At 41.2% G+C, this 23,442-nt stretch overlaps 1 protein-coding gene across 2 annotated transcripts in view; it reads left to right on the top strand.

The window, feature by feature from the left end:
* The window catches only part of dlgap2b (DLG associated protein 2b), a 141,759-nt gene extending 126,715 nt beyond the window's left edge, over nucleotides 1-15,044 (top strand). For both annotated transcript variants that reach the window (XM_089118480.1, XM_089118479.1), the window contains exons 11-13: nucleotides 8,141-8,232; nucleotides 10,127-10,279; nucleotides 11,211-15,044. In XM_089118480.1, coding sequence (XP_088974606.1) covers nucleotides 8,141-8,232; nucleotides 10,127-10,279; nucleotides 11,211-11,426 — 461 coding nt within the window. In that variant the 3' untranslated portion in view covers nucleotides 11,427-15,044. The remainder of the gene's footprint in view (nucleotides 1-8,140; nucleotides 8,233-10,126; nucleotides 10,280-11,210) is intronic.
* The last annotated feature ends 8,398 nt before the right edge of the window (nucleotides 15,045-23,442 follow it).

Here is a 23,442-nt window from a genome sequence, read left to right as displayed (position 1 = left end):
AAGTGCAGTGTTTGACATACTGAAACGCAACTTCAGTGAGTTGTCTTACTCTAACATGCCCATGGCTGACTTCTATAACACCGTCCCTAGAGCAGATGAAAGTCCCATGGATTACTGGATACGGCTTAACAAGTCCATAGATGTTGCTGATGAGTGCTTGCGCAGACACAATAAGAGTGTTGAGGATCCCGCTGCTGAAGCAGTCATGATGTTTATTTCTCATTGCCCGGACCCGAGTCTTGCTTTGTCTTTTCAGTTTAAGCCAGCAGAGAAGTGGAGCGCTGCTGAGGTCCAGGAGCGCTTGGATAGTCATCAGAGGGATCTAAAGAGAGTCTCCTCAAGGAAGCAGCACGCAATGTCCTTGTCAGCTAGCAACCAGTGCACTGTTATGGCAGGCCCCAATAATGTGCCTAGTTCTCTTCCTCAGCCTGTTTCCATGACCAGTTCTCCTCAGCAGCCAGTTTCTATGCCAGCCCAGTCACTGACTCCGGTGAGTCCTCTTAATCCATATGCTGTTCCCTTCTCTCCAGATACCAGCCTTCAGCACATTGTTGGCATGATGGATCGAGTCCTGTCTTTGTGCACTGCCTCTTTAACTTCACCCAGTCAGGTTCACCCAGGCAAGACTCCAGATTTCAAAACCAACTTGAGCACTGCATGTAGGGTCTGTAGATCCAAGGAACACACAACGTATGAACATTGTAGACGCCAAAGGCTGTGTCGTCTCTGTTTCAGTCCTGGCCACTTTAAGAGTGACTGTCCTAAAGCAGCATGCCTTGCATCTCCCTCAGATACTGCTCAGTTAAACTGAAGAGCCCATGCGATGAGAGGGGTAGCATGGGCAATTTAAGTAAAACCTCCCTCACAGAAGATGTGCAAAATGTTTTTGCTAACAGTTGCAAACTATTTCCAGAAGACAAAACCGTGTTATATGTGGGGTCTCAGAGAGTTGATGGGGCAAGTGAGTTGTTTTATGCTCCTGTGACAGTCTGTGACCGGTGCACATTAAAGGGGTTGCTGGATTCTGGTAGTATGGCCTGCACGCTTAGTGAAGAGGGTGAGTCCAAGCTGCAAGCTGATGGTCTTCTTCCGTATCCTCAAACTGTTGAGGGTAATGTGGTCCTGGTTGGCTGTGGTGGCCTTACGATTCAGCCGAAGTGTTCATACGACTTGGAGATTGAAGTCTATGGATTCAAGTTTGTCGTTCCCACCCTTGTGGTGCCTGGACAAAGAGATGAGTTCATAATAGGAAGTAATGTGATCAAATGTGTCGTGCAGAAGATGAAATCGCATGACAAGTACTGGGAGCTTGTTTCCTGCAAGAACAGTAATCCTGAGTGTGAGCAATTCCTTGAGCTTCTGAGCTGCATCTCCCGATGGTCTGGGCCTCAACAACCTGATAAACTTGGGACTGTAAAACTCCGTCAGGCAATAACTCTGCTTCCCAAATGTGAGTATCTTGTTTGGGGCAAATTGCCAGCTAATGTACCTGTTTCCCCAGGAAGTACTGTAATTGTTGAGCCAACCACGGCACGTTCAGCTCCTAAAAACATTCTTGTCGGACGCGTAGTAACACCGATGTGGGGTGATCGATGGGTGCCAATGAAGATAGTGAACCCAAACCCAATATCAGTGTCGCTTCGCCGTAACACTAAAGTGGCTGATGTTTCTTCCTGTCTAGCCGTGGAGGATTTTCCTGTCATGCAGGGTCTGAGCAGAACTCAATGTGATGTTCCTGATTCAAATCGACACATTACTGACTCATCCGTTAATCCAGCACAGCCGTTGAAGGATCTTGGTCTTAACGAAATTGACATTGATGGATGTGAAGTCTCTGGGATGTGTAAGAGGAAATTGACGGATCTTCTTGTATCCTACCATGATGTTTTCTCAAAGGACAAGCTGGATTGTGGAGAGACAAAGGACTTTGTGCACAGGATCCATCTTTATGATGAGCGTCCATTCCGTCTGCCCTATCGCCGCATCCCACCTGCCCACTATCAAAAATTGAGAGAAGTGTTGTCAGAAATGGAGGAGAAAAGCATAATCAGCAAGTCTGTCAGTGAGTATGCGTCACCCTTGGTGATGGTCTGGAAAAAAGACGGTAATCTGAGGGTCTGCACTGATTTTCGCTGGCTCAACGCTAAAACCATCAAAGACGCCCACCCTCTACCCCATCAAGCTGACTGTCTCGCAGCCTTGGGTGGTAATGCCCTTTTCAGCACCATGGACTTAACTTCAGGATTTTACAACATCCCACTCCATGTGTCTGACCGACGATACACTGCCTTCACAACACCTATGGGCTTGTATGAGTATAACCGTCTTCCTCAAGGTCTTTGCAATAGCCCTGCTTCTTTCATGCGCATGATGCTCAGCATTTTTGGAGACCTTAACTTTTCCACTCTGCTCTGTTATCTGGATGACTTGTTGGTCTTTGCACCTTCTGAAGAGGAGGCATTGAAGCGTTTGGAGATAGTGTTTTCTCGTTTGAGAACCAGCAATTTGAAGCTTGCACCTAAAAAGTGTCACTTCCTGAGAAAATCTGTAAAGTTTCTGGGCCATGTGATAGATGGTACTGGTGTTTCAGTTGATGAGGAGAAAGTTAAAGTCATCTCTGCTTTTCAAAAGGAGGACTTAATGAAAGAAAACAAAATCACACCTTCACAAAAAAAGATCAGATCGTTTCTTGGTATGGTCCTGTACTACCAATCCTTCATTCCGAATTGCTCACGCATTGCCAGACCCTTATTCAACTTAACTGCTGGTCAGAAACGCTCAGTGAAAGCTGCTGGTAGTCACAAGAGAGCAGGCACTTTTCGGGAGTTGACGCCCCAGGACTGGACCCCTAACTGTGATGTGGCGTTTGAGGAGCTAAAAAGGGCCCTTGTTGACAGTGTGGTGCTGGCTCATCCTGATTTCGAGCGTCCTTTTCTTCTCTGTACTGATGCCTCGTTGGATGGCATAGGAGCAGTACTGTCTCAGATTCCTGCTGGTGAGGACAAGGCAAGACCAATAGCGTTCGCAAGCAAGGCTTTGAGCCGCAGCCAGACAAATTATCCTGCACACAGACTGGAATTCTTGGCTCTGAAGTGGGCAGTGTGTGATAAGTTCAGTCACTGGCTTAAGGGCCATGAGTTTACTGTGTGGACGGATAATAATCCGCTGACATACATTATGACCAAGCCGAAGTTGGATGCATGTGAGCAGCGCTGGGTCTCGAAACTTGCTCCATATTCGTTTGAGATCAAATATGTTCCTGGGAAACTCAACGTGGTGGCGGATGCGCTCAGTAGGGATCCGTTTGTCAGGCCAGTGAGTCAGCGGCTCTTGTCTGAGCCTTATTCTGAGCTGTTGCGACAAGTACACAATGTAGAGGATGGAAACGTACAAGAGGTGTTCCGTCTTACCTGCCAGCCGCAAACTTTAGGGACAGGATCATTTGATGCTGGGCTGGATACATCAATGTCCAGCGATGACGTGTCTTCCATCTTGTCCTCCTGTGATGAATGGGAAATGGGAACTGAATGTAGAGCAACATCGTTTGCAGGACATCTGAACTCTTTAATCAGTGGAGATGAGGAAGTGTTTCATTCTCTTTCACAGATAGACTTACAAGATCACCAGCACAAAGACCCTGTCATTGCTAGAGTGTCTTATTATGTTGGCAGGAAACGCAGACCATCAAGACGTGAGCGTGCTAACGATAACCAGAGTGTGCTGAGAATTATGAAGCAGTGGGACAAACTGTCTTTGCTTAATGGAATCCTGTACAGAGCTATTAAAGACCCGCTTACCAAGCAAAAGAAGTTCCAGTTAGTTTTACCTGACTCCTTGAAACCTGAGGCACTTTCAGGTGTTCACGACCTAGCTGGTCACCAAGGGCAGTCTCGCACTCTGTCTTTGACCCGTCAGAGGTTTTTCTGGCTTGACATGGAGCGTGATGTGCGGGATTACGTGAAAAAGTGTTCCAGGTGTGTCCTCAGTAAAACTCCAGAGCCTGCAGCGAGAGCCACCTTGGAGAGTATTAAGACCACAGCCCCACTGGAGCTCGTTTGCATTGACTTCTGGTCTGCTGAAGATCGGAACAACAAATCTGTGGATGTTTTAGTGGTCACGGATCACTTCACAAAGCTGGCGCATGCATTCCCGTGTCAAGACCAGACAGCGAAAAGAGTGGCTAAGAAACTCTGGGACAACTTTTTCTGTGTGTATGGATTTCCCCACCGCATCCATTCTGACCAGGGGGCTACCTTTGAGAGTGAGTTGATTGCTGAGCTGCTTGAACTGGCTGGAGTTGACAAGTCAAGAACCACCCCTTACCACCCAATGGGGAATGGTGGTACCGAACGTTTCAACAGGACGTTAGGAAATATGCTGAGGTCTCTCCCACCTAGGCCTAAGCAGAGGTGGCCACAGTTAATACAGACCATGACATTTGTGTATAACTGCACAGCACACGAAACAACAGGTTTCGCCCCCTTTTACCTGATGTTCGGTAGGGTACCAAGATTGCCCGTTGACCTCATGTTCCGCAGTGTCCTGCAGGATAAGACAATCTGTGACTATGATAAGTATGTGAAATCTCTTGTCAGCGACCTCCAATCTGCCATGGCGTTAGCACAGAAGAATGCTGTTGTGGAACAAAAACACCAGTCCAGCCAGTACAACAAAAGAGCCAAGGGCCTACCTCTAGCTGTTGGTGACCAAGTGCTTGTGGCTAACAAGGGTTGTAGAGGGAAACGTAAACTTGCTGACAAATGGGAGCCGGTCATGTACACTGTTGTTGCCTCAAAGCCATCCATACATGTCTATAAGATCAGTGACAGAGCTGGTAATGAGAGGATAGTGCATCGGAATCTTCTTCTTCAAGTGAACTTCCTCCCGCTGCTTGAACCAGAAATGGTTAGTTCTGATCATGAGGTTGCTGAAACACTTGCCTGTAGTGTACCTTCACAGATATCTGATGCAGCACACTGTGATGGTCTAACCGAGCAGACAGGAAGTGGTGAGTCCTTAAATGGTGCCGAAATTGAGTCTGATGGGCACGCAGATGATGGGCTGAATGAGGCTGAGGAACTCTCACATGCAGACTCCATGTCGAACATCTCCAATGTTGCTACTTGTGGTGATGTCCGCACTTCTTCATGGGTGCATTCTCAGTTGTCCAATCAAGAGGAGTCGCTTGCACAAGTCGCTGTGTCTGTGACTGATGATAATACTGTGGCTGTGGCTGGTACTAACCACTCTCCCCAAATTCCTGTCTCTGCCAGTGAATCTTTTTGGCAAGATCCTGTAGCTGATTTAAATGCAGATGTTCGTTACACTACCAGGCTTGGTAGAGTAATTAAGCCTGTTCGTAGGCTGATTGAGTCAATGGTTCAACTAGAAACCTTACTTGGTATGGAGTCTTTATCTCCTGTTATTCATGTTTAGATCAGTTTTTTTCTTCATGCTGTCTCTTGAAAATGCTAGAAGTCATGTGTTGTATTTTCTAATGCCTATCGGCTCTGTTTAAGTACCTGGTCTGAGATTTTTCAAAGTGTAATGGGCACTTTGGTAATGCCTACAATATGTGTTGAAGTTTGGCCAACTTTCTTCATATTTGTATCCCTTTCATTTGGGTAGCTTTTTATGCTGTGTTTCCACTGTTTTTTTTTAAGTGTGGACCATGCAATTCTAGTGACCAGTATATATATATTATTTTTATTATTATACTCTGGTGAATTTTGTGTAAATTCTGAGGGGTGAGTGTAACAGGTACATAAAGTGTACTGTTAAATGTATTTATAGTTTATTAGAATTCCCACAAAATTGTTTGTTGACATATACCTGATATTACTGCCTAAGTGGAGTCGAGTATCTTTCCCTTTAATTGATGTGATGTCATGAGTCAATATAATTTCCTGTTCTGTCTCCTCCTCTTCCTCTTTGCACTGGTGATGCAGTGAGAGGTGAGGTTATTTTAGGCTCCTGATAATCATATTTAATCGTAATCTTAATTGTTGCTTTTATGTCTAAATTTTCAATCTAATTCCTGTGTATAATGTTATTTTACTTATCTGTGTGGCTATTTCCGTAATTTTGTCCCGATTAAGTGATGTTTTAACATCTGGGCCTAAATGTGAAATGAGAGCATGTGACAAGTGTACATCACATTTGTTTTATAGAGCTAGAGAGGGCGATTCTCACTAAGAGGCTGATTACATTTTATTTGTGCATCAGAATAAAAGATCGCTGAAACTGCTGAGTGAGTCCTGTCCTGTTCTTCCCACGTGAATGAAAAACACAACGCAGAAAAGAGACCAGTTACACTAGTAATGACAGCGTTCTGTTTTATTGTTGTCATCAATTTATACACGCCTTAATTACATTACATTACATTCGGCTGTCCCATTTTTACATGAATACATTATGTTGTCAATAATTTACCATTATCGGTAAGTTTTGGCCACTACCTGACATCATCTACCCAATGTTCCCTTGCTTTCACCAGACATTTTCTTTCATGAGCAGGGTCCGTTTTCATTGAAATGTCATTAGAGGGTACCGGCAAGTGTCACACCGTCACCCTTAGCAGGCACGCAGTAATGGCGGCAGGCAAGATGGCGGCGCCCATTGAGTTTGCGGCGGATTTGTGTATAGGTGTATCTGCAAGGTGACCATCGAGACGGAGGAGTCCACTGAGTTGTGATAAACTGTGCAGTAGTCAAAGAAATGTGTCGAAAAATCCGCAACCTGCAACCTTAGTCAAAAAAGCATAACACCTTCTAACTCTGGGTTACGCAGGGAAGGAGACAAGAGGCCATTTTTTTAAGTAAGTCAAAGGAGGAGAGGCTTCACTAAACCGCTGAATAAACCACTTTTATGAGAAAATGGCTCATAATTTCATGAATCGACAGCCCATCAGCTATCTTCAACATGTTTGCTCTTAAACTTTTGTTTTGGATTGATTGATTTTTAGAGTTTACACCAAAAAAAAAAAAAAAAAATCACAGGCAATTGTACAACAGGTATGATTCAGTTTACGGAACTTCTCATTGATTTCTATGAAATCCACAATTGACTGTCACACAACCCTGAATAAAATTCAATGACAGCAAGGCTGTAATGTCATCCCGGGTCTCATCCCAAGACGTCATATAACTGACGTTTTGGGACGTCTTTTGACCATACGTCAATATTCGCCTTTTTAGGGCCCCCTTAAACGTCGGTAGATGAGGTTATGGGATCCTAACTCTACCCCATACCTAAACCTAACCCTAAACCTAACCCGTCATCTAACTGACGTTAAAGGTAAAGCGTCAGTTGTATGACGGCCCGGGATCGCCATCTACCGACGTTTAAGGGGGCCCTAAAAAGGCGGATATTGACGTATGGTCAAAATACGTCCCAAAACGTCAGTTATATGACTTTTTGGGATGAGACTGTGTTAGTAATGTAAGTTATTTCTAATGGTAGAGCCACGGACCCTCATATCTCCCACTAATAAGACCATATCTGGCACTTCCTTCCTCCAAGAACTGTCACCAAAGCACCATATCCTTCTCCATCGTTTTGCTTTGGTTCTTGTTCTAAACTTTGCACGCAATGCCAGATCATCTACTCATCGTCATCTGTCCTTCTGAGCGAATGTCCTGTAAATTACACGACTCAGTGCTGCCCTCTGATGTCTGGTAGAGTTTAAAAAATAATTGTACTGTGCATATGTAAAAATTAACACAGTCTCATCCCAAAAAGTCATATAACTGACGTTTTGGGACGTATTTTGACCATACGTCAATTTCCGCCTTTTTAGGGCCCCCTTAAACGTCGGTAGATGGCGATCCCGGGCCGTCATACAACTGACGCTTTACCTTTAACGTCAGTTAGGTGACGGGTTGGGTTTAGGGTTAGGTTTAGGTATGGGGTAGCGTTAGGATCCCATAACCTCATCTACTGACGTTTAAGGGGGCCCTAAAAAGGCGAGTATTGACGTATGGTCAAAAGACGTCCCAAAACGTCAGTTATATGACGTCTTGGGATGAGACCGGGTTGTAAAAATCGTCACAACGCTTTGACAATTTAGACAAAATGTGTGCATATATAAATTGCATAACCAATCGTTTTATTTCTCAATTTTTCTCAATATGTCTTGCAGTTCTTGGAAAGATCCGGAGTGCTGTGGGCAGCGCTCACCTCCTCATGTCCCAGAAATTCCAGCAGTTTTACTGGTTGTGTCAGCAAAATCTGGTATGTGGCATTTCTAAGATCCCCATGAGATATACATTAATGCTCCCTTTGCATCATAAAATGCATCAGCCATGCACCAGTTCTGTCATGAAAGATTCACGATTACTCTTTGACAGGTAGTTAATCAAAAAGTATTGGTGAGAGTGTTTTGCATTTATTAATTACATGAACAATTTTCCTGCTTTAACACAAATTAAATAAATATCAATAAAGATCCTTAAAAATGTGAAAAGTAAAAAAGCAAAATTGTGCAAGATAGCATTATGCATTCTGTTAAGTCATTTTTCAAGTTAACTGTAAAACTCTCAAAAAAAAGGTAAAAAATCCCACATCAAAATGTTTTATTTCAGAATTCTGATCTATATTATTAGTATTAGTAGTATTTTTTTTTAGTACTTAACGAGGCAAAATACTGTTTTAAATTGTTTTATAAAATCTTTAAGAAGCAAAATAGTGCAAGACATTATTGGAAGTAATTTTCCCTCATGTATTTTGGTTGTTAACTGTACTAAAACTAAATAAAAATATCTAATATTTCAGAATTCTGACGTATAATATCTTGTACATTTTTGCTTATTAAGTAAATGATTTTTATGATTAATATTGTACTGATAAACAATACAAAATACTTTTTAAAATTGTTTTCTAAGATAGTTGACAGAATTACGCATTGATTAGTTGCAGTGTCAACTCCTCTAAATGTAATTTTAGCCTGAAAGAAGCTTTAACCCTTTTCAAGATGCGTTAGAGTAAAAGATCCTGACGTTAATTGGTAGTTGGTGGGTTGAATGACACTTTAAAGGGTTTGTTTAGTGGTCAGTGATTGTTTTTGTCTCTCGCTTTCTCTCTTTCTCTCTGGAGATTGTGAAATGATGGATGTTGCAATATATTCACATGGACAGGCTGAGACCAGCTTGTCCTCCCTAGTAGCATCCAAGAGACTGAACGGTTTAGCTTAGTATTATAAAACAAAAAGAGAGGATGTTGGCAGAATAAATATACGTTGATAACTGAGAAATAGTGCAATTGATCATTGATTTTACAGAAAATAATTATATTTACTCTGTTTATATACATAGCACTGTCAGTTATACACATCCATCATTCATTTTTTGTGCTCTTTTAATGTTAATGTCAAAAGTCTACCTGACATGGTCAAATATTCAGTTTGGATGAGAGATGCTCGCCGACAGCGACCTCTAGTGATTATTAATGGTAATTTATTCATTCACGCCACTTGGTGCAGTGATGCGTAGATAGGGATCAGGATCCTTATTTAGTTTGATTGCTCAAGGGGTCATAAGTTTACACCCCTTTCCCTTAAGGTTTTACTATTTTTTTTATTTTCAATGACCTCGAAGAACTCTCCAGAACACCAGCCAAAATAATAACTGAAATTAACCAAATTATGCTGTGTATACATTATCAGAACCACCTCCTGCTCATAGCCTTTTCTGATAATTGATAAGTGTATGAGTCCCTCAATTGTCCTGACTTGATCTCGATATCACTGCGCCACTGTGAGGAAGAGCTCGAACGCTCAGAGCATTCTGAGACACAAAAGAGCTTAGTGTACCCTGAGGATTTTTGTCAAGAACAGCGGGCAGATTCACTGCTCACAGTACTCAAGACAAACTTAAAAATGTTCAAATCGATCATCACTCAATGGGCAGCATATGAGATTAAAAACCATAAGAATTTCAACTATTATCAAATCAAAAAATGCATTGTTGTGATCCCTGTTTTTTTTTTTCATTTATTATAATAATGAAAAAAAAAACATAAATGAGAGATTATGTATGGGGTTTGAGCTGAAGTGTTACTTATTACTGTTGATTGCGTTTGGGTTTGTCAGTGTGTGAAATATAATTGGTCTGTTTCTGGTTTTGTGTAGGACCCCAGCGCTATGCCCCGCCCCACGGCTCAGGACCTGGCTGGGTTTTGGGATCTCCTGCAGCTCTCCATCGATGATGTCACTGCCAAGTTTGATGAGCTGCAGCAAATCAAGAGCAACGAGTGGAGGATAGTGGAGAGTCCGGAGAAGAAGGTATTTTTTAAGTGCCGTACAAGCCATGATCCATTCTGGCACTCTCACACACTTAAATTCTCCTTTCACATACATATATTTCTACTATCATATGGTTTAAATTCTCCTTTCACATACATATAAATATATACGTGTACACAAAATATAGGCTGTATAAGAGCAAAATGTATGAATGTGTGCATTAATTTGTGGGATGCACATCCAGGGCACGAAGCTCCCGTTCCACCACATCCCAAAGATGCTCTATTGGGTTGAGATCTGGTGACTGTGGGGACCATTTTATTACAGTGAACTCATTGTCATGTTCAAGAAACCAATTTGAAATGATTTGAGCCAATTTGAAACCAATTTTAAATGATTATCCTGCTAGAAGTAGCCATCAGAGGATGGGTACATGGTGGCTATAAAGGGATGGACATGGTCAGAAACAATGCTCAGGTAGGCCGTGGCATTTAAATGATTCCCAATTGGCACTAAGGGACCTAAAGTGTGCCAAGAAAACATCCCCATCACCATTACACCACCACCACCAGCCTGCACAGTGGTAACAAGGCATGATGGATCCATGTTCTCATTCTGTTTTCGCCAAATTCTGACTCTACCATCTGAACGTCTCAAAAATCGAGACTCATCAGACCAGGAAACATTTTTCCAGTCTTCAACTGTCCAATTTTGGTGAGCTCTTGCAAATTGAAGCCTCTTTTTCCTATTTGTAGTGGAGATGAGTGGTACCCGGTGGGGTCTTCTGCTATTGTAGCCCATCAGCCTCAAAGTTGTGCGTGTTGTGGCTTCACAAATGCTTTGCCTGCATACCTTGGTTGTAACAAGTGGTTATTCAGTGGTTATTCATTATATTCAGACTAGTAGGCTAGACATACTATTGACTAGATAGTCAAATAAAATGGTATTGAACCCTACGTCTTTTCCACAGGAAAGAAAATGGCCACCTCCTGTTACAAAGAGGCCTCCTAAAGGTCGTGGAGCAGTTATGCGTGACCGCTCCTTGGATCTGCAGGACCGACAGAGGCAAGAGGCCCGCCGCAGGCTATTGGCTGCTAAACGGGCTGCATCTTTCCGTCAGAACTCAGCTACAGAGCGGGCCGACAGCATAGAGATCTACATCCCTGAAGCCCAAACCCGTTTATGAAACACACATATGCTATGCCTCACCAATGCGCTTCACCAACAGGGTACATCATTCTGCTCCATGTCAGTCCTCCACCCTTACACATTGTCACATTTGTTACACGTATTCTTCCTCTGCTCATCATCTACTCTGAGCTGAGAATAGTGGTGAGTTTATATATGCCTCAAACAGAGCTCAATGCAAAAAGGTCATGGCAGTCTATGCCCTCCAAAACCCGCAGCTACTGCAACCCAGTTTGGATTTCATTGTAGAGGACAATGTCAGAGGACAAAACTAAGGCTTTGTTCACACTGCGCACAAATCCATTTTGGTTTCCACATCTGATGTTTAGGACACAATTTGACAATTCTTATATATTCGCATTTATGGACATACTGAGTCCAAAACCACTGACATGTTCACTTACTCACTATTCACTACATAGTGAATTTAATGAAGCCCCTAAATACACATGGTTATGGAAAAATAAATTATAGGAGGAAAAATTATATTTCAATGCTTTTATGTTCTGTTGCATCCCGTTCTCTCACAAACCTTTTGATTTTCCCTGAGAAGCGATGCATTCACTTGCAAAACTTTTGTGTTGGAAATACAGTAGTCACCATTTGAAGTGGATCAAAACATTTACATGCCCATAAGTATAAGAGGGTGCCTGTAATACACGTCATCAACTCTTTTGTTTGAAGTAGACGCACAGGCAGACCCAAGGGATGGCAACGGGATGCAGTGTCTAATTCCCTTTCTCAGGGAACCATGGTTACAATTGTCACCTGAGACGTTCCCTTCCGAAATTGAAAGTCAACACTGCTTCTTGGATTGCCGCTATGGGGAACAAATACCCACTACGCCATGCTGAAGGAATGCCTGCCTCATTAAGCTGTGAATATGGACAAACATATTAGGCATAGGATAAGTTGACTCAATGGATTACTTAGTCAGAGCATCAATTAGGGGCCCATCCAAAAAGACTCTAAAAAGACAATATAGACTGTCTAGTGGTCAGCAGTGGGGTGGCAGTGGCTCAGTGGTTCATGTAGATTGTCTACAAACCGGAAGGTTTGGTGGTTCAATCCCCGGTTCCACCTGACCAAGTGTCGAGGTGTCCATGAGCAAGACAGGTGTCCTGCTCCTGACGAGCTGGCTGGCGCCTTGTTTGGCTGACACCGCCGTCGGTGTATGAGTGGGTGAATGTGAGGCAAAAATGTAAAGCGCTTTGGTGGCCATTAGGTCTATGAAAGCGCTATATAAATGCAGTCCATTTACCATTTACAACTCCCTAATACTCTATCTTCCAATAATAAAAGATATTCAAGCTTAACAAAGGAAGCCCCGGCAATTGCAACCTTCCTTCCTCCCTCGTGGGTCAAACATCAGCCTTATGAGTCCCCAAGAGGAATAAAAGGAATAAATGGCTCAGCTATGTCAGTTTATTTAGCCTTGACACAGGCCGTATAGGGAGTATCTGCCAAAGGGAGAATATTTTCAACAACGATCTTGGAAATTACCGCTACTTCCAGGGCCAGAATGCAACCCAAATTTTCATCAGAAGGGATGCTATATGATTGGCCAAATATATTTAAAGATTCTCGCCATGAAACTCAACCCCTAGGACAATTGCAGGGGAGCTCCAGCTCTACTTAAATACCCTGGAATAATTTGGGAGTGTGCTCACACCCTGCTTGTGAAACCCACCAAATGGGAGCAAAGAGACCCTTTAAGCAACAACAAGAGGGAGGCCATACATTCCAAAAAAAATTGGAATTGGTAGAGCCTTCCAAATCAGAGCTATATCCCAACTTCAAGACCCAACAGTAGTTGGGAAGGGAGGTAAACAAATAGAGGGAAACTATACAGCCCTATATAACTCCATTGGCCTTGCATCAATTCTTAGGGACATCCAATAGGAAGATATGTCCCAGACAAGAGAAAGGCAGGATGCAATTTGCCAATAGGGAGTGGAACAAATACCCACTACGCCATGCTGAAGGAATGCCTGCCTCATTAAGCTGTGAATATGGACAAACATATTAGGCATAGCATAAGTTGACTCAATGGATTACTTAGTCAGAGCATCAATTAGGGACCCATCCAAAAAGACTCTAAAAAGACAACATAGACTGTCTAGTGGTCAGCAGTGGGGTGGCAGTGGCTCAGTGGTTCATGTAGAATGTCTACAAACCGTAAGGATTAGTAGATTAATGTCTACTAATCCACCATTATCTAAACCCAAGGAGGCTGCAGGGGAGCTGATGGTCTACTTTCAAAACAAATAAAAATAACACTGGGGGAGAGCAGCTCAACCCTTGAATTAAGGCACTTCTCCTAAGACCAGTCATAGAATTGAACATGGGCCATACTAGTGAGGCCTAGGAAGCAACCATCCAAAAAAGGGATCATAAAATCCCTGGTCCATTCCTGTTTCAGAAGCACTCTGCCACAAAAAGGCAGGCATGGAGCACTTGCAACATCTTTTCTTTCATGGTGTGCAGTGCCTCCCAGGTCTGTCTTGTCTTCGCATATGCCTTGCCAAGAGCCGCAAGGTGGTCAGCAGCAGAGGTAATTTACACTATCTGCCTCTACTCTGCCCACATACAAGCCCACGATCGAAGCTGCCATTTTGCTACTTCAGCAGACTTGGGGCCTCAACCGTGAGGGGGAGCTCCCTCAAAGCGGCTCATAACAGAGAGCAAATTCCGCCCCCTCGAGAGCTAAACACACTCGCTCTTTTGGCAAGGTGGGAGCCTTCACAGAGGATGCAACACCAAGAGAGATATAGCTCTTAAGCAGCCCTTCAACTTGTGCATCCTAGAATACCATTATTATAAATTCCTTCCTTACCTCAATATGGAGGAAGCAGATAGCAGCGGAGGAAGCAGATATTATTATTATCTTAATAACACTTACCTCAACTCTTTCTGCATCTAATCCAGGTCTAAGAAATAGACCTGCCACATTATCAAATTCAAGACTAATCTTTCAAGAGTCAAGCCAGGGTGGAGCTTCTTAAGGCGAATGCATCACATTCCCTCAAGATCTGAACACACACTAGACTCTTATATGGTTTAGAGAGACTCAAACAATAACAGAGTTTCTTACCATAAGTGCAGCCTATTCCCTCTAGCCAAACACACTCCATGCTAACGTTATATTGTTATCCCTCAGGAGAGAATAAAGCAAGAACGGAGATTACTATGAATGTAAGACAATGAGCACATCCAGCGTTAATCTTACACAAGCAGCTCATGAAGACAAAAAAAGCTGATGACGTGTATTACAGGTACCCTCTTATACTTTCTGGCACTTTGCTAGTGCCGTCATGGAATGTTGTTGGACAACACATTCTCATCCCAAGACGTCATCTAACTGATGCTTTTGACCATACATCAACATCCAACGTTTTAGGGTACCCTTTAATGTCAGTTAGATGACGATCCTAGGGTGTCATATAACTGACGTTTTGACCATGTCAACATCCAACGTTTTAGGGTACCCTTTAATGTCAGTTAGATGACGATCCTAGAGTGTCATATAACTGACGCTTTACCTTTAGCGTCAGTTAGATGACGCGGGTAGGTTTAGGTCTGGGGTAGGGTTTGGATTAGATAGCGTCATCTAACTGACGTTAAAGGGTACCCTAAAACGTTGGATGTTGACGTATGGTCAAAATGTTATATGACGTCTTGGGATGAGAACGGGCTGCAATGGACACTGATAGCATTCCCCATAGCTTCAATCTACGATGCAATGCTGAGTTCCACTTTGAAAATGAAACTGTATTTCAATGCATATGTAGGTGAACGCAACATTTTTACGAATGCATTGAAATCAAATTTTTCCATCTAATGTCCCATCAGGGGCGCCATCAATGGATTCATTATATTGGAAAAAAGAAAAAAGTACACAGTATGAAACACTGCAGGAATGATGAAAAAAGTACTTGAAATGTAATCTGACTCTTCAAGTGCATTGCAAAATATGTTAATCTGATTTCAGACCCCATTTGGATGTACTGTAGTTATCGGATTCCAAGAAAAATCGGATTTTTGCTACCTGTCTGAACAAAGTCTAGTGTAGCCCTCAGCATAGGCACAGTTATCACTCCTTTCAGAATATGTATTCTATAGCACTGGCACAAAACTAATGTCACAGCATAGTCACTTCAACAACATTATTCCCACAATCGAACATAAAAATGGCTCTAAACTTGACTTTATGTGGCGTTTAGATTTAAGTAAGCAAAATTAAGATTAGTTTGCGAACTAAATTATAAAGTTTCTACTACTTGAAAAGATGTACGCAGCAGTTTTACTTCTTATTTGTATTTCCAACGGAAATGTTGATTTTGATCCTCGTAATGTTATCGCATTTGGAAATTTGCATGAAGGTATTGCTTCTAGACTTCCATTTAGGTTTAGCTTCAGGATTAACAGATTTAAACTTGTTCTGGACTAAACTGCACTGTCAAGAGATTTTTTTTTAAATCATTTTATTCAATGACTAAGGTTTAAAGTTCATTCAGCCCAAAAAAGGCCTTGGTATCATTCAGTCATAAAGTAACAGCTTGACTTTCATTAACTGACCACCGGTTCTACACAAAAACATTTACAGAGAAGTATTTACAACACCAATCTTCTTTAACATTCACCCTCAAGGTTGTCTGTGACATATAAAGGTGCAAAAGAAACTTTAATAATATTACTGTAAATGGTGCTGCTTTATACTCTAAAATGTAGAAGCCCCTCTCCTCTCCTTTCTGCACAGCACTATAAACCACCTGTGGACTTTTTTAAAGGGAGGTTTAACAGTGTCTCAATGCATTTCGGAAAATCGTATTTATGGTCACTGGTTTGTTGAAAAGAAATAGATTTATTTTAGGTTAGACGGTCATGTTTTTTGTATATCACACTTTTCAGTCCAGCATTTGCACAATGATGTGCCCATTTGCCTTGTCACCTTCGAGAACAGAAACCCGGATGTACAATAGACAGAGGTCTCTATGATGAATTGGTGAATTTAACAATTGGGTGTTGGGTCAGGGTTGGCAACAAATTCTAAGTTGGCTTTTATTTCTAATTACCTTAATTCTGGACTACACATAACCCAACAGCATCCTTACACTTGTAAATACAACATCTGCAGTTATTTTTCCCTTTACTGCCACAATTTTAACTGTGCATAAAATAAATCCGGGTTCCAGGCCTAATTATCCCAGAGATGGCTGCTTACTTAGGTCACTAGCAGTCATATATCCTCTTACCGTTACTGTTGCTTACATTCATAAGGCGTTATAAGGCAGCAACTAAATCCTGGCTTTTTACCTGGCAGCCTTACAACATCTTAAACAGAAAGCATTGTGAATGTACTGCCCTGCTCTTGCAAAAAACAAAACAAAAAATACAAGTGATGAAGAAATTTCAGATGGAACTGTCAATAACATTGCGCTCAATTAAAAAAAATCAAGTAAACTCTTATTTGTTGTATGGGGAAAACAATGAATTTGGTAATGATTCGTTTACACTTTAACATGGTTAAAGGAAAGGGATAGTTCAACCAAAAAATCTCTCATCTTTACAATATGTCGATCAAAACCCCAGTGGTTTTTGCTTCCCATTGAACACAAAATGTGTTATTTAGCACATTTTTAGGCCGCTCATTTAAAAAGGATGGTGACCATTAACTGGGAAGATTTAAAAAAGACAAAAAAGTAGGAGATATTTCTATTCCTCTCAATGGCATTCGCTTGAGTGCAGGACTCCATAGCTCCTTTCATTGGCCAAGGACCGCCCAGAGGCCTTCTGATTGACAAGCCGATGTCGAATTCTGTGGAGACCCCCAAGGGACATGGTAATAATTTAAAAAAATTGTTAATGCTTTTGCATTATCTCTCAAATGTGTTATCGTGAGAAAGATTGCATTCCCTAGCACAAGGTTTGCATTCCCCCAAGGAACATTTGAGTTCTTTGCAAGCGAACTCTAAGTTTCTCGAGGGAACACGAAAGCAGTGAAATATATATATTTTTTTTTTCACACCACAATGTCCGTTGAGGGTCTCCAAATACAATTCATTCAAGAATGTTGTGCAAGTTTACTGCAACAATGGCGCAGAAATGGTTCTGTGAACTTCACATACTTTTGAAAATCCAGTGATCCTGATAAGCACTCATTGTCCCAGTGTTAAATACAATAAAGAAGGGATGTTTGCTGTCACAACAGCTTTGTTTCCAGGCAGGCCATGAAAGAATGCGACAAATATAATGAATCAGTTGACAAAAGTGTTTCCCATTTTTTTGTGCCATATGCATCAGACGTTCAGCTAAGAGCCTGTGGGCGTGACATCTAAGGCTGAAACTAGAACGTTTGAAATCTGCCATTTTTGTTCATGGGAAGGTTTTAAGCTAAATATTCGAAAACATAAATACCATTTCACTTGAACGAACACAGCCCCAGTCACTAGCAACTATACTGGGGTGCATTTCCCAAAAGCATCAACTATGGTCGCAAGTTCCGCCATTATTAGCAGTTCAATGATTTACCATTTCCTGAAACCATATTTTTAATCGCAAACAGCACCGCAAACTTGAGTGGTTGGAAACTACTGTTCTCAACTTAAATAAATCAAGCTCTTGAGCACAATATTCAATCTAACATGCATTACATTCTATATCCTTCATTCCATTGAAATATATTTACATTTCATATATGTTTTTGCATGTCAACAATCAATGCCGTTTTTGAAGAGAACAACATACAATGCCTACAGAAGTAAAGGCCTGTCCACATCAGGGATCAAAATGATAACGATAGAGGGCATGCGCGTGACGTCACCCTCGAGTGAGTGGCAAAAAAACTGAGCGGCTGTATTTGTTTTCAGCGTGAATGCCGGGAAAAACAAACACAACATAAAGTGTGAAAGAGCTTTGCAATTGACTGTACAACGAGATTTGACAAAAAACCGGAGGTATATTTTTACAGACCGCTATAGAAAGAGGAGCAAATGGATCACTGCAATTCACAGAAACAACTGGACTTCAGTCAGCGAAAGGTGGATTTGCAGTTATCATTTTGTGTCAATATGCTGAATTTAGCTGTAAAACCATACCCATATATTTTGTATTTTTATATATATTAAAACTCATCAATTAAATATTTATCATTGCATATTCTGCATTATTGGATGTTTTTTTTAATAAACACTGACCAAAAAAAACTATAAAGTTTTAGGGCTGGACAATATAATGGTATTTATAGGCTATATATAACACTGATATAAGTGATCATCCGGATTTAGACCTACCTACCGGTATATTGTATTTCTATAAAGCATTCACAGGCAAATTTGCTTTATGTTTAGGTCTGTATTGCTTTTATTTCCCCGGTGTCGAAATCAGGCAAACATAAATGTCAGGCAACACGATTCCTGGCTGCATGTCAATATCCATGGATCACTGGATCTTTAGTAAGTTGTAAGGAACACTATATTGAGTCCAACATTTAGTTTAAATTGATAATATTGTTCGTTTTAGTCGCATTTTCGCAGTTTCTCCTATTAAATCCAGTCACGCAGCAGATCTTTTGCCACTCAGTCAGCCTGAGGGGGGTTGTTCTGGCGGGAAAGTGACGTCAATGCATTCCCTCTATACAAATGTAGTTTTAAAAAACGTTATAAAAATGTATCTATAACAATAACGGCACAAACATACTACGGTGGTTAATGTTTTGCCGTTACGGCAAACAAACACCTGATCTGTGACGTGAAAGTAAGCAGATGGAAAATATAATATCCTTTTCCAACCCGGTCTCATCCCAAGACGTCATATAACTGACGTTTTGGGACGTCTTTTGACCATACGTCAATATTCGCCTTTTTAGGGCCCCCTAAACGTCGGTAGATGAGGTTATGGGATCCTAACTCTACCCCAGACCTAAACTTAACCCTAAACCTAACCCGTCACCTAACTGACGTTAAAGGTAAAGCGTCAGTTGTATGACGGCCCGGGATCGCCATCTACCGACGTTTAAGGGGGCCCTAAAAAGGCGGATATTGACGTATGGTCAAAAAACATCCCAAGACGTCAGTTATATGACTTTTTGGGATGAGACTGTGTTACCTTTTCATGTTTAGGAGCATAAATATAGTGCATTAATATATTTTTGTCCTTTTTAGAGCTTGACAGTCTGGGTCACCATACCTCAATGCAGAGACAAAAGCAACCAGGACATTCAGCAAAATAATTGCGGTAAATAACTTGATTATGATAGACTTTTCATTTTAGGGTGAACTATCCCTTTAAGAGAAACAATGTTGTTGAAGAATAAGGCTGAAGTGAGATATGATGAGTGTGTAATGCCGTGCTTTTACATACTGTAGTGGCTCTCTATTGCCGTCTCAATTCTTGTCTCAATGTATTGAAAGCACCACATACACAGAGAAATAATCAGCGCTTTCCAATTAGTCCAAATAGTTTGAGAGGAAGTTATCTGGGAAAAGTGGATTGAGAAATGTTCTTCTTTGCGGCAACCGTAAGTCACCCAGAAGAAAGACATTGACATGCTACCAACTGCTGCTAAATACGTACATCGAGGTACAGTTATCATCTTGCACATTTTATATGAATAGACAACAGCTGAAACATGATAGTCCACTGGACAGGTGTTTTTCTCAATGATTTGCATCTTTTATTTAAACTTAAGAGTATATTACAACTAGGTCCCTTTTTCCAAACACAAACCCCCAGCCCTGTTTTAAAAGATATTGTAGTGGAATAATGTGTTTAGGCAGTGCGGACAAGTTGTGGCATAAATATATCGCTGCTTGTGTAAATGTAAATAGCTGTAGAGTGCCATCACCTGACACATTTTTTTTAGTTTTTTTTTTTTTTTTTGGCAGATATCAGTGATTATAAAATGTGGAAACATCCATAGGTGCCTTATAATCAGTGTTGGAGACTTTAAATGATTTGCATGAGATATGATCTATGCAGAGGAAATGTCGCTTATGGTCAAAGACTGGCGAAACCCTGCAGTTTTGTTTCTTTTCATGCATTTCAGATCATTTAGGGGCTCAAAGATGTTAAAACAGATGCATGATCGTTGGATCGTTGTCCAGCGGGTGACATTTTGATGAGAATTGTTTTGCTTCATCTCTTGGATTATCGTGTGGGTCTATCGTGGGTTCTGTATTTGATCAGGACTGTGTGATAGTGATGTGTTCAGTATAAATACATTTTAAAAAAGCGATTAAGAGTATTAATATAGTGTATTATCAAAGTTTTAGTCTAAAGGTGCGGTCACGTTACACTTTATGTTGCATTCATTTGAATGTGAATATATATACTGTATAATGATTCATTTAATGAAAAGTCTTCAGTTCCTACCCTATCTCACGACCAATTCGTACGAATTCGTACGAGTGATTCAAAAGTGGCTAATTCGTACTAATTCATATGACCTCACTCGTACAAATTTGTACGATTTGTCTAAACCCACGTGACGGTTATGTTTAGGGGCGGGGTCAGGGGTATAGGTCATTCGTACGAATTCATACGAATTGGCTAATTCGTAAAATATGTACGATTTAGCTAAATCGTACTAATTCGTACGAGTGAGGTCGTACAAATTGTTACGAATTAGCCACCTCGTAAAATTCGTACGAATTCCCGTGAGATCGGGTTGTCAGTTCCGAGAATGCAAACCTCAAACCTTCATGTTATAGAAAGGTGGAGTAGATAAAATATAACATTTAAGCAACATATGCTCATTGAAAAACAAAACGTACCGCTCCCTCAACCTATATTTTTGCAATATACACTGCAGATTGCAACTGCACTAATGGCAGTCAACACCAAAATCTTGAAAATTATGATTAAAGGCATGATTATCAGGTAGTGTTCAAGTGTTGTGAAACACAAATCACACTCAATAGAGCTAAAGGCTTTAGCAAAAGTGCTTTTATTTCACAATTGCTTTCATTAACACTTTTATCCGGTTTAAGTCCGAGTTTAGTGTTAGAGCATTTACTTTTCAGCGACATTCTCCGGAAATTTCATTTACGAATTGCCGCAATACAGTATGTTAAACAACCAATGTAACAAATCATTGCCAAAGTAACGTTCATCCGTTTCAGATCAAACTAAAAAAAAGCCACTCGCAGGATATTTCCCTTTGAAAGAGTCCCAAAAATGTAATAGGATTTTGTCGCAACAGGCGTATTTTCCCAATGAGCCCGAGTTGATTTTAAATGTACGTGTTATTTGTCATTTATTATTCTTTAAAGGAGAACTCCGGCGCAAAATGAACATTTGGTCTAATAAAACATCGGTACCCAGTCAACCGTTCTCTGAGATTTGTTTTCATGATAATCGAATGTAAAGAGTTTTATCTCTAAAAACGGTTTAGTAATGGGGGCATTAACCAAGTAAAAAGAAATCAATAGTTTATAGCGATCTTGGAAAACAGTCACAACAAGTCAAACCACGAACGTCGTGCTGAGTGAGCTGAACTGTATGAAGTTCAGCGAACTTCTGAACTGCATGAACGGCGTTCGGGGATCGACCTACCAAGACTATTTTCTAAGATGGCTCCTGTCTGTATACACGAAATGAAAGTATCTTCTTATTAAACGGTCTGTACACTTACACAGTTCTCAATGCTTCGTTTTGCATGTATGGAGCCTCATTATATTACTGCGTTAGTGTGGGGCTATTTTGAGCCTTGTTAGTGGTATAAACTAGCGATTTCTTTTTACTTAGTAAGTGCCCACAGTGCTAACAGTTTTAAGAGGTAAAACTCTTTACATTCGATTATCATGAGAACAAATCTCAGAGAACGATTGACTAGATACAGATGTTTTATTAGACCAAAGGTTCATTTTGCGCCAGAGTTCTCCTTTAACAACTAGTGACATCATATCCGGTTGCCCATATTCATTGTGACGTCTGAAGTGTGACCGCACCTTGTGACTGAGAAAAAAAATGCAGGAAACTTTAGTTTTGTTCTTTATCTGTCCTCTGTTATGACGGACACATGAGGGCTTCACATTGTTCATCTCGATTAAAAACAATACACAGTTTTAGACTAAATGCCAGTGTCCTCCTCTCGCGTGCTTACACACTCTACCAGACTTGCCAGAATGTGCAATAGTGTATAAATACATGGCAGGCACATGGTGTCATTACCTCTTAGTGTGTGGTATTAATGGCAGGACACTACACTGGCGCTAGTAGAGTCTCTCTGCGATCAGTTCAAGGCAAGCAGAGCTATTTGTCATGCCTTTCTACTATGCAGCAGCTCTAGTCTGGCTTTTTCAATTTCATAAGAGACACTTATTCACAGAAACTCTCTTTTACCCATTTTTGTGAATACCTTTTATTGAGGAATAACAAAATAGGGCTTGTAACCCTGTTGGAAAGACAGATTAGAGCTGGTATAATGCCAGCCCATTCTCACCCCCAAGGCGTCACTTAACTGACGCCTTGGGAAGCATTTGGACATGCTTCAATATCTGACGCTTTAGGCGCCCTTTAGCGTCAGTTAGATGACGCCCTAGGATCGCGTGTACCCTACCCCCACCCCACACCTAAACCTAACCACGTCCTCTAACTGACGCTTTCCTTTAGCGTCAGTTAGATGACGCCGTAGGATCGCGTCATGTAAGTGACGCTAAAGGGCGCCTAAAACGTCAAATATTGAAGCATGGTCAAAGGTGACGCCTTGGGGTAAGAATGCGTTGATAATGCTGGTCTAGCTAGTGGACCAGCATAGCTTTGCTGTTCACCAGTACTAGTCAACAAACGTGAGACGTCTGTGTTGTGAAGCTGTTTGACAGTGAACGTGATTTCATGAAGTACATGTTCCTGGATCAACATCTTCGTTGATCCTTGAACAACATTCCAATCCACCAATCAGATCTGAGGAATACGTTTACAGTTTGTTTCAAGTTTAGGCTTACAACCAGGGTTACAGTAGGTGCTTATTCAGCTATGATTCCCTCTAATTTAAGGGATAAATTATGGATAGG

The sequence above is a fragment of the Pimephales promelas genome, chromosome 13 (assembly GCF_988280905.1).
Source record: "Pimephales promelas chromosome 13, fPimPro1.hap1.1, whole genome shotgun sequence".
NCBI classification, from domain to species: Eukaryota; Metazoa; Chordata; class Actinopteri; order Cypriniformes; family Leuciscidae; genus Pimephales; species Pimephales promelas.
The sequence above is the reverse complement of the archived record's forward strand: the minus strand, read 5'-3'. Positions and strand labels throughout refer to the sequence as shown.